This window comes from Patella vulgata, chromosome 3, assembly GCF_932274485.2.
Source record: "Patella vulgata chromosome 3, xgPatVulg1.2, whole genome shotgun sequence".
NCBI lineage: Eukaryota > Metazoa > Mollusca > Gastropoda > Patellidae > Patella > Patella vulgata.
The window spans coordinates 27,990,470-28,003,147 of NC_065881.2; the positions used below are offsets into that span (position 1 = coordinate 27,990,470).

At 34.8% G+C, this 12,678-nt stretch overlaps 1 protein-coding gene across 10 annotated transcripts in view; it reads left to right on the forward strand.

Moving 5' to 3' along the window:
* LOC126816919 (serine/threonine-protein phosphatase 4 regulatory subunit 1-like) overlaps positions 1-12,678 on the forward strand; it is a 383,736-nt gene that overhangs the window by 285,827 nt on the left and 85,231 nt on the right. For all 10 annotated transcript variants that reach the window (XM_056099411.1, XM_056099412.1, XM_056099416.1 and 7 more), the window contains exon 14: positions 10,064-10,249. In XM_056099411.1, coding sequence (XP_055955386.1) covers positions 10,064-10,249 — 186 coding nt within the window. The remainder of the gene's footprint in view (positions 1-10,063; positions 10,250-12,678) is intronic.

Below are 12,678 nucleotides of genomic sequence, written 5' to 3' on the forward strand. Positions count from 1 at the left end.
ACCAAACATTTTTCAAGAATTGAAAAATTCCGTAAAATTGACGAATGTTTCAAATCTTTGAAATCATAAATTCGCTGTTCACTGAATTATTCAAGCCCAATTTTAAAGCATATCTGAACACACGAATGGAAATGAAAACGGAAAACATCCACACGGGTCTTGGTACTGACCGCAGCCGTGAGGAAGATAGTATAGTACTACTGATGATTAGTACATCGATTTCTATCCACTTAAACAGGAATTATACCTAAATAAAGTTGGACCAACTAGCTGAAATAATTTGAAAAATGGCTCAATTTCTGGATTTGCCATTAGCGATTTACAACATTTCGTTTGAGATGATGGAACCGACATAGATTATGAATTAGGTCAGTCATGTCAATAATATACTAATTACTATCATCACTCAGTATTGATACAGATACCCAATTTTCGCAAAACGTTTTACTAAATAATTTAGCATTATATAACTGTCATACTAATTATTATAATTTTAATTCTTTTTTTATTTTAGGAAGTTATATTTAACACCTCGAGTATCACATATTTGTTGGCCAGTTAAACAAATTGAATGAACCGACAAACCTAAGGCCATAATTGGGCCTTGATTCGATATTTATTTACATTGATTAAAATATACAAAAAAGGAAGCTGCTCAATGGGCTACATACCAATTTGAAGGAATAATAGAAATATTCAAAAGTGAAGTAAACCCATAACAATTTGAGTTAAATTGTAGCTTTTAGGCCTAGGCCTTTATAAACATGACTAGGCCTACCATAGCCTATCAGTAACTGAGTAACCTACTTTTACTCTTTAGTCTTTAGACAATAATATTTTTATTGGTCAGTGTTATCTTCTGAGTAGAAAATATGAAAAGCAGAATTCTAACAATAATGTAAGCAAGAAATGCTGAGAACAATGATAATGAAACAAGAGTTGTCTGTTTTTTAAAATTATGTGATTGCTATGACAACCATCCAAAATCCTTAATAATTCACTAAAATTATACAATTTTTCAGGCCTTCACGTGAATAAATTCCTGAGGAGTCAAAAAAAGCTCTCCTGAAATTGAAAAAAGAGGAAATCGCTCTCCTGAGAAAGCTCTCCTGAATCTCTTGAGAGCTTTGTTAGCATTAATTTGTGATATAGTCCAGAGATTTTAATCTATTTCGAAACCAACCGGTCAGAATTGGGTCAAGTGAGGTCCCGGTAAGAAACAGGGTAATTCGAAGCTCCCGTTAACTTTAATATCTGACTTCAACAAGTTCAAGTCAGTAATATTCCTGAATAGACTACTGTCTTCGTTTATCATCAGTCGATCGAAATTAGGATTTATCTACTACGGCGAAAATAAGCTGATGCGACAGTATGACAGTTCTTCATATTTAAAACACAAATTAATGTTTTTGTCTATCACGTAACTTACAATATTTTTTTCATTCGTGGATGAAAGACAAGCCACACAATGATCACATGACTCCCATGATTGAAATTGCTTTATATAAAATAAAATGTGTACAAAAATAAAATTGAATAAAACTAAAACACTATTTAAAAATAAATCTTGCAATGCTGGTTTATTGACCTAATTCCAACCAATGCATGTCACGTGTTATCGGGAATCTGAAAGCATTGAAGATCTTGACGGAAAAATATATTAGTTATTAATATTTGTTTCTCGGGATATCCGGTGTTCTATCAGGGATTATTCAATGAATATTTAAATTTAACTAACAACGGGTCAGTGAAACCATAAAATGCATTATCCAATTATTATTTTCATATCTACCTATGTATCGAGAGTCGAAGACGGGGCGCGAAGCACGAGATTCACAATCCATGCGGAGCGAGATGTCTTCCTTCTCCACGTGGTTTATTATTACAAAGGAAACTTAGTGGACCTGTTATGAATAACCAGCAGGCTTGTTGGGGTTATTTTTGCCGAATTATCAAAATTACCGTTAAATGTGCTAATTACTCGGATTATGAAACGGATGGCGGATTCTCAATAAGGTATGCTGTTATTGTAGCCGACAAGCAAGTTGATTGTCGATATATTACCAGTATATTTTTCCTGATTATTTTCTTTGAGGGGAGTCAAATTAGACATTGAGGAGAGCTATAAAAAGCGCACCTCGACTGACATCCAGGCGCGTCCAGGAGAGCGAGAGCGATCACGCTCCTTTTACGTGAAGGCCTGATTTTTTATATTTTATATTACAAGGGCTATAAATATATGCTAAAATGCTTTCTGCTACTGTACTTAAAATGTGGCGATCAATTGGTTTGTCATGGTAAACATCATTGAAAATGGAATAACATTGCCTTTTTTGGGGTGTTTGTTTTCGTTTTGATTGCTATAAAAACCAAATATTAAAGTTGCAATTTCATATTTTTACGTTATATTTTTAAAATTTATTAAAATAAAGCCTTTAAATAGATGGTATCTATAAACAGTCCTACGTTGTTAAAGAATAATCCTATTAATCCTATAATTCACTATTGCCATTTGAGAAATTGGCAAAAATATCATTTTCCTCTTCAAATTCAAACATTTGAAAAAAGGTACTCCATGGTGGAGAATAGAAAACAAGGGAGGTAATTGTGTTATTATTTCCTGTGCAAATGAGTTTTAAGTGTGAGAATGGCACCTATGATCGTATAATAGTGATTTGACAACCTATTGGGCAAAAGACATAGAAATAATTATTTTTGACTTTCTTAGACAATATGAAAGTGGAACTTTAAGTAATATACAAGAGTAAAGATAAGTAATTTTAAAAATTCACAAACATGTCTTAATAATGGCCAAAATGGACAACTAGCTACTGCAGAATGTTCTTCAAAAGGGAACCCCTTTCCAGCTCTTGGGAGAAGACATATAAATATTTTCATTTTATTTATTTTTTAAAATCTTGTCCAATAGCTTCTGTTTTTAAAATAATACAATTATCAATATTGATGTCATTATTGGAAAATAATGCTTTTCGGAAAAAAATAAATGTGGTTGCTATGGTAACAGCCCAAACTCCTTCATATTTTTCTCAAACTTACACAATCCATATCATTTGATATTACATGGGTTTCAAATATTTTAAACTGCTTACTTTAAAATGTGGTGATGACCTTTTGATAATATATGGCGGATTGGAAATAAGTGATTTTAAAAATTCACAAACTTTTTGACATATTCCCATAATTTCACTTGTGTATCTCCATTCCTTCTTATTTTATTAATGTCCCAAAAACGCCTCAAAAATAGGCAATTGTGTGCCGCGGAAAATTGTTCAAAAATGAACATATATTCAGCTCTTGAGAGAAGGCATATATATTTTTACTCTTTTTTTTTTTTCGTTAATCATACTTGATGGCTACTGATTGAAAAATGCATAACAACCAGGTTCAATATTTCAGGTTCAATATTTTATATGCCCACATTTTCATGTGGACGTATTATGCCATTGCCCCTGTCCGTCCGTCCGTCCGTCCACAATTTTTTGTGGACTCTCTACAGGTCACAATTCTTATCCGATTTTGACGAAACTTGAAATATAGGTTTATCCCCAAAAGATCTCCGCTGCTTTCGATATTGGCATGTATCGGATCGAAACTTCATGGATTATGGCCCCTGATTGTACGAAAAATCATGTTTTTAGCTTGTGGACCCTATAGAGGTCACAATTTTTATCCGATTTTTTTTGAAACTTGAAATGTAAGTTTATAACCCAAAGATCTCAGTTCCTTTCGAAATTCGCGCAGATCGGACCGTAACTTCCTGAATTATGGCCCCTGATTGTACGAAAATCGCGTTTTTAGCTGGTGGACCCTATAGAGGTCATAATTTTTTATCCGATTTAAAAAAACGTATTATTATATCACCGTTACACCCTAAGGAAGGTTGAGTTTGAATTTCGTGAAAATCAACCCAAAATTGACAGCAAAATGGCCGCCGTTCGTTCCCAAATAGCGTAAAAATATGGTATATCAAGGTTGTGGACCCTATAGAGGTCACAATTTTTATCCGATTTTGTTGAAACTTGAAATGTAAGTTTATAACCCAAAGATCTCGTTTCCTTTCGATATTCATGCATATCGGACTGTAACTTCCTGAATTATGGCCCCTGATTGTAAGAAAAATCATGTTTTTAGCTTGTGGACCCTATAGAGGTCATAATTTTTATCCAATTTAAAAAAACGTATTATTATATCACCGTTACACCCTAAGGAAGGTTCCGTTCGAATTTCGTGAAAATATCGGCCCAAAATTGACAGACAAAATGGCCGCCGTTCGTTCTCAAATAGCGTAAAAATATGGTATATCAAGGTTGTGGACCCTATAGAGGTCACAATTTTTATCCGATTTTGTTGAAACTTGAAATGTAAGTTTATAACCCAAAGATCTCGGTTCCTTTCGATCTTCGCGCATATCGGACCGTAACTTCCTGAATTATGGCCCCTGATTGTACGAAATTCGACTTTAGATATGTTGGAACGGTTCATTGAACAGGAGCCAGCTGTGTGTGCTACTCTCTTCAGTAGTAGCAACGAATGTGTCCGTTGCCTTATAACATCCATATCTGATTCAACAATCTGATAGTGATAAGGCATCTGTGCAAAACGCCATCTCTGACGAAATTCGTGGACTTTCTCAATCTGAATCTTCAGATTCAACAAACAATATAAGTCCCGATGAATCGGCAAATTCTTCTGTTAGTGTTGACACCTTTTCCAGTTGGCCTGGCGATGTAGTTCGTCCGACAGCTGAAAAAGGAACAAAAAAATATCAATTATAAAATCAATTATGAGCTGGAGCGCTTTAGATCCAAGGATACTATTAATCTAACAGATGACCCCCTCTTATGGTGGAAGAAGAGGGTGGATCAGTATCCTCTAATGTCTATTTTGGTGAAACGTTATTTATGCATACCTGCCACGAGCGTACCATCGGAAAGAATGTTTTCTCTGGCAGGTAACAACTAACATAATTACCAATAAAAGAAGCTGCTTAGACAGCGAAAACGCAGATATGCTCATCTTTCTACATAAAAACCAGATATAACGTAGAATAATTAAATGCAAAGGCATTTAAATTTAAAAAGAAAAAAATCTAGTTTAAAGAAACTAAAGAAATCTTTAACTACATGAAATTAAAGAAAATAGAGAAAGAAAAAAAAACTTAAACTACACAAATAGATTAAAGTAAACAAACTAACTAGACGAATAGATTAAAGAAAATAAAAAAAAAGAAAGAAAAATTTTAACTACACTAATAGATTAAAGGGAAAAATTTTTTAACTTCACAAATAGATTAAAGAAATGTAACTTCACGAAAAGATTAAAGAAAATAACTAAAAAAAAACTACACAAATAGATTAAAGAAAATAAAGAAAGAAAAAAAAAACCTTAACTACACGAATAGATTAAAGTGAAAAAAAAAATGTAACTTCACGAAAAGATTTAAGAAAAAAACTACACGAATAGATTAAAGAAAATAAAGAAAGAAAAAAAAAAACTTGAACTACACGAATAGATTAAAGTGAAAAAAAAAATATAACTTCACGAAAAGATTAAAGAAAATAACTTAAAAAAAACTTTAACTACACGAATAGATTAAAGAAAATAAAGAAAGAAAGAACGAAAACACTTTAACTACACGAATAGATTAAAGAAAATAAAGAAATAAAAAAAAATGAATGAATGCTAATATATTTTAATACAAGTTTACTAACATCGATTTTCTTTTCTAGCATGGCTGTTCTTTGGATTTATGTAGAAGACATCCGGCATCAATTAAACTCGTCGATCGGAAAAAATAGTAATTTGTTGAATAAAGATTTAAAACGTACATATTATTTAATTCAGTTTCTTCATTTTCTCTGGGACCACTTGGTGTGGAAATTGGAAAAGACCACGAACACGTCCTACCCTGTACGTTCTCGGTAATTCACTAAGTGATATTCGTCATGAAGTGATACCTCGAGTCGAGTGAAAAATAATTCTCCGTTCTTGGCCACAATCAAGGCATGCCTTTTACTCACCATTTCGTTGTTCAGTGACATTTGATTGACAGGGCTTAGAATTGTTAATATAGCGATAATACACGTCAGGTGGGTGGAGCCTAACTTTGATTTCAATGCCAAATCTAATTATCGCCTAGGGTCAGGAGGATAATATTTCTCGATCGGTTTTTAACGCAAGTATTTAAACGATTTAATCTTATTTTCTGTCACAGGCAATAGAGAATGTTCTTCACAATTCCCTATGGACAGGCTTTGCCTTTGATACGACCCATATAATGCAAATATTGTCCCTTGTTATCAGCTTACATGTACCCCTCACAACAATGGCTAACGAGTGTCAATTGAAGTGAATAGGACGATATTAATTTCATAATAAATAACAAGAATATTGTGAAAATATATTTATTCAAATAAACAGACATTTCAATAAAATGATAATGGTAGGGAAATCTATGTTTCTAGGAAATGCTAATGTTATTTCATTAATTTTTGAGGAAAAAAAATGGCGGCAAAAAAATATCGATGCGAGTATCGATGTTTCCGTCCGATGCGTGGTTTCCCCTTGTCAGTGATGCAGGACGTTGGGCCTGGAAAGGACAGCTGTCTACTCGTTCGGATGATACGGAAAACCAAAGTCCTGTGTACATATTGGCGTGCACGTAAAAGATCCCTTGGCAGTTGGAATTCGATAGGCCGTAGCGCCGCTGCCCAGGCAAAATTTCCCTCATAACACACTGTATGGCGTATGCCCGTCTTCATTAGCCCAGTTTAGGAGCAGAACAGTAGGACGATAAACCCCATTTCATTTCAGTTTGTAGAACCTTGTGAACCCTCAAAAGACAAAAATTATAATTTCATCTGTATAAAATTGTCTTGTTAATGCCCCCAATTACCTACGGTACTAAAGAATTAATATGCAACAATTTTTTTTTTCTAATATCAATTTATCAGTTATATCCACTCTATTTCTTAGATTTATTACAACATATGGTTTATTGTCCCCCGCCTTTCGAAGAAAGCAGGGGACTATTAAAATGGGTTCGTCCGTCTGTCTGTCTGTCCGTCTGTCTGTCCGTCACACTTTTTGGGACACAATAACTCTCTTCCTAATTGAGCTAGAATGTTCAAACTTGGTGTATGTGTTTATTAGGTCAATGCCTTGATGGAGTTCGAAGATGAGCATTTTCCGCTTAGGGTAAGCAGAGATAAGCAATTTGATTGGTTGATGCTTTGGGACACGATAACCCTTCTCCTAATTGGGCTAGAATGTTCAAACTTGGTGTATGTGTTGATTAGGTCAATGCCTTGATGGAGTTCGAAGATGAGCATTTTCCGCTTGGTTGATACTTTGGGGCACGATAACTCTCTTCCTAATTGAGCTAGAATGTTCAAACTTGGTGTATGTGTTGATTAGGTCAATGCCTTGATGGAGTTCGAAGATGAGCATTTTCCGCTTAGGGTAAGCAGAGATAAGCAATTTGATTGGTTGATGCTTTGGGACACGATAACTTTAGTTCTAATTAAGTGAGATTGATGAAACTTGGTGTATAGTTTCATTACAGTAATACCTTGACTAAGTTTGATAATGAGCATTTTCTGCTCAGGGTAAGCAGAGCGATACGCAATTTGATTTTTATATGTGTCCTCTAATTATTTTCCTATTTCGGCGGGGGACATCAGCCTCACTGTTGGCTTGTTCTAGTCTAATTGTACATTTAATCACACAGATATATAAAGTTAATTACCATTATCTAAACAAACCATGGTATATCATAATTGTACAATCCCATTCTGTCGGTAGTATTGTATCTATCATCATAGCTACCTAATTGCTTAACTATACTCAATGGCTACTCTTAACACTTAATTAGTTTTTTGTAGAATAAACCCCTTTGATCTTGTTGTTGTCCTGTATGGTTTCATGAATTGTTGTTATAGTTTTCTGTATATATTGATCTCATAATTCTTGCATTACTACTACAAACACCAAGTCATCATCTGTGAGTGCGGAGAAGAATGTACCACCAACCATGTCCTGGTAGACTGCGAGGTATACGAGGAGGAGAGAAGGGAACTAGTGAGAACAATGGAGACCAACAACACACCATTCAACACTAAGAACCTACTCTTCCTGAGACCAGATCTGAAACTGCAAATCTTCGAACAAATCCACGCCCTAATGGACACAGTTGGACTAAGTAGAATAGTGAAGTAAGAGGGGGTCACGGTTAGACGGGCCCGGCATCTAAACACTAAACTACAAAGGGGATTTATACCAAACTGGCAGGATCAGACGGACTCGGCATCTAAACACTATTCCACCAAAAACAGACACCAAACCTACAGAATGGGATAGTGGAGTAAGGGGAGGTCATGATAAGATGGGCCTGGCACCTATACACAAACCCCACAAAGATGACATCTACCAAACTAGCAGGATAGTGGAGTAAGGGGGAGTTACGGTCAGACGAACTCGGCACCTAAACACTATTCCGTAAATAAAACTGATACCAAACCCAGAGAGTGGGATAGTGGAGTAAGGGGAGGCCACGATAAGACGGGCCTCCACCTAAACACTAAAACGATGACATCTACCAATCCAGAAGCAGACGTAATCATCTACCAAACGATAAGTTTTATATTAAATAAAGGGAAGAACTTCCCACTGAACCAAATCCATGGCCTAAGGCCAAATGGAAAGATTGCAAAATCATATTCTAAAAAACAGGAATCAGCTTCGGCTCTCCTATGTCTTGTCTGCGATATCACTTATGTGGAAGCAGTAAATTTATACAGTGTTTAAGGTCATGAGACGAAGAAGCCTATTGATTTTCAGCGATTTCCGATAATTACTGCCAGAGTTATGGCCCTTGATCACTTCAAAAAATCTTGTGGACGCTCTAGAGGCCAAAGTTAATATCCGATTGACCTTAAATTTACACACAGTGTTTAAGGTCTTGAGACGAAGAATCCTATTGATTTTCAGCGATTTCCGATAATTACTGCCAGAGTTATGGCCCGTGATCACTTTGAAAAATCTTGTGGACGCTCTTAGAGTCTAAAGTTAATATCCGATTGACTTTAAATTTATACACAGTGTTTAAGGTCATGAGACAAAGAAGTCTATTCATTTTCAGTGATTTTCGATAACTACTGCCAGAGTTATGGCCCTTGATCACTTCAAAAAAAACTTGTGGATGCTCTGAAGGCTAAAGTTAATATCTGATTGACTTTAAATTTATACACAGTGTTTGAGGTCACGAGGCGAAGAATCCTATTGATTTTCAAAGATTTCTGATAATTACTGCCAAAGTTATGGCCCTTGATCACTTTGAAAAATCTTCTGGATGCTCTAGAGGCCAAAGTTTATATCCGATTGACTGCAGATTGATACACAGAGTTTAAGATCTTGAGACGAACATGTATATTGATTTTCAATGAATTTTTATGACTTGGAACAGCTAAATTCATGATGCATTATTAAAAGATTTGTATACAAAACGTTAGCATGGGGCAGAACTTTATAAAAAAACAAACAAATTCTAATGGTTTTCTGAGTTGTTGCTCTTAATCAGATTTTAGTGTATTATAAATGTTTCATTACCGAAAAAAGTAAAAATATGCGACAACTCTTGTTGACTGCCCGAACGATTTAGCTGCTGTGGGTGTATGTTTCGTTGCCTGGCAACCTATCTTTATGACTTGGAACAGCTAAATCCATGATACAGTATTAAAAGTTTTGTATACAAAACGTTAGCATGGTTTTCTGAGTTGTTGCTCTTAATCAGATTTTAGTGTATTATAAATGTTTCATTACCGAAAAAAGTAAAAATATGCGACAACTCTTGTTGACTGCCCGGACGATTTAGCTGCTGTGGGCGTATGTTTCGTTGCCTGGCAACCTATCTTTCCATAAGTATGTGTTTTTGTGTATTGCTCTACCCAGTTACTAAATGCCTCTTAAAGATTAATAATAATACAGTTAACAGTGAAAGTGATTAGGATGTTTACATGTATTACATAAGATAGTTTTGTTTCAGGATATTGTTCCCCAGAGCTTGCTAGAAAATTATCTTGGTATGGTAGATCCATCTCGAGCCCAAACAGTTGATACTGAAATAACACGACATTGTGCCTATAATTTACCAGCTGTAGCTTATACATTGGGTAGAAATAACTGGCATGTTATTAGAAATTTATACGAGATTTTAACACAAGATGTGCAGGTAAATTTTCATTTTTGTACGTCCATACATGTGAGTGTGGGCGTATTATGTCGTCACCCTGTCTGGCAGTTCGTCAACAATTGGTTTTGTGAACAGGGTAGGGGCTAAAGTGTTTGACAAATTCTTTTCAAATTGGGTATGCTTTGGGACACGATAACTTTAGTTCTAATTAAGTTTGATAATGAGCATTTTTTGCTCATGGTAAGCAGAGCGTTAAGCAATCTTAATTGGTTAATTCTTTGGGGCACAATAACTTTAGTTTTTATTAAAATTAAAGATACATTATGGGAGATTCGATAACGAGTTGGCAGTTCTGAATGTAATAGTTAAAAACTAGATAATGTAAATGTAATTTGCTGAAAATTACATACAAATTGATCCACTATGAACAGAGAACAAACCGAGTGAATTTCCGCCTTGATCATCATTACTAAAGCCAGTACGATAAATAGCATAGGCTTGATTATCCATTTAATCGTTAAATCGTAAAGGAAAGTTATGCAGTAAATCGGCTCACAATCCACTAAAGATCGCAGGCTAGCGATGCCATCTAGAGTTGATTATGGTCTGGATAGGTTAATTAATGTCTAATTAATAATTTAGATAACATTTCAGGCCTAAAGAAAGACCTGCAATAGACAGATTTAGCTCTTGCATAATGTATGTTTAAGTGAGAGTGATGAAACTCCGAGTATAGATTCATTATATCATTAGCTTGACTATGTTTGATGAGAATTTTCTGCTTAGGCTAAGGAACAACAAGCAATTTGATTAGTCAAGATTTTGGAACATAACTCAAGGTAGAATGGTTAAACTTGATGTAGATGTTCATTAGGTGAATGTCTTGACCGAGTTCATTGATTAACATTTCGAGCTGAAGCTAAGCAATTTCATTGGTCGATGCTTTGGGATAAGATAACCTTGATTCTATCTGATAGAGAGTGATGAAACTTAGTGTATAGTTTGATTGCTCGATACTTTTGAAAAAAATAAATGCGCGATTGATTAATATGTCATCTATTTATTTTGGGATTTCAGCGGAGGACATCAGTCTCACTGTTGGCTTGTTAATGTTACCGATAAAACATTGGTGTATAATTTTCAGTGCTCCTACGGTTAGGACTTTGTTATTCGAATAACCGTAGCTATTAACCGGTTAGTAACTGTTATAGATTAGACATGGCAATGCCCTTAATAAGAAGTATAGGTACATAAAAATTATATCAAACAAAAAAAAAAATTTATCGGCTTTCAAAATCTTTTAAATATTAAATTAAATAGCAACTCTGTGACGTCAAGTTGAAAAAAGGTTACAAATCGGGAAAGAACGACTTTCTTCAAACGGGAGAAAACCATGCAGAAGGTGGGGGGGTGGCAGATCAAGTTCATCTCTGGGCGGGGAGGGGGGGGATTTTATGGATTTATCAAGACTACTTCACAGCCAGAAGGGCCGATCTCAAAATTTCACCGTTATTGAGAAACAGCCTCTGCATGCCACGAAATTTCACGCGAACGATACCAATTGGTTATGTGGGGTCGCGCCACCTCAAAAACATGCAACCGATTTCCCGGTTATGCAAATTGAAATATCGGTTACGTTAACAAGTTTCATTAACAGATTTATTCACATTTGATCAATTTTTTTATATAGGATGACTTGTGACACAGGTCTAAATTATTTGTATTATAGCACAAACTCCATTCATTCATTCTTGGTATTTCATTTCTCCATCTTACCGGTACTTTGACAGATCACATATTTTGACACCACGTAGGCTATTGACCAGTTGCAATCAGGTTTAAAAATGCCCCTCACCCCTTATGCCTAATTCTTTAAATGATTAGTTATGCCATAAATATTTGAAAGCGTACCTTTTGGATTTTCAAACACAAAATGAGAAATGAGTTTGACTATTTAACATGTCGGCTATATTTCCAAAGAATTTACTACACATGTTCCTTTCAGTTTTGATATTATTTCATGACATCAAACTATTCTGTTTTCTTTTGAGACTTTGTGTATAGAGTGCCGAGGTTTATAAATACTGTTTGTCAATCAGTCGCTACCTATGAGTGAGGCTATCTCATGCTACATGCTTGGATGAATGATTGCAAGTGACAAGTGTAATATGAAGTACGCATGTAGTCTTCAGTGACCGAAAACAATGTGGTAGCTACCATTCCTGGTTTTTGAAGGTCAGATATGATACAAAAACGAAAATCCATTCATAATTTTAAGAACTGATTCCCCTCATTATTAAAATGTATAGGGATTTAGTGAAGTGGAATATTTTTTTTCTAACGTTTTATTTTTTAAAGGGGAACACCATGGGATTTAAGTCATAAACACTTAACCTCAAAATATAATATTAAATATAAAAGAATATAAATTAGTCAAGTTATTTCTTTAAAAAATACATTCACTGCAA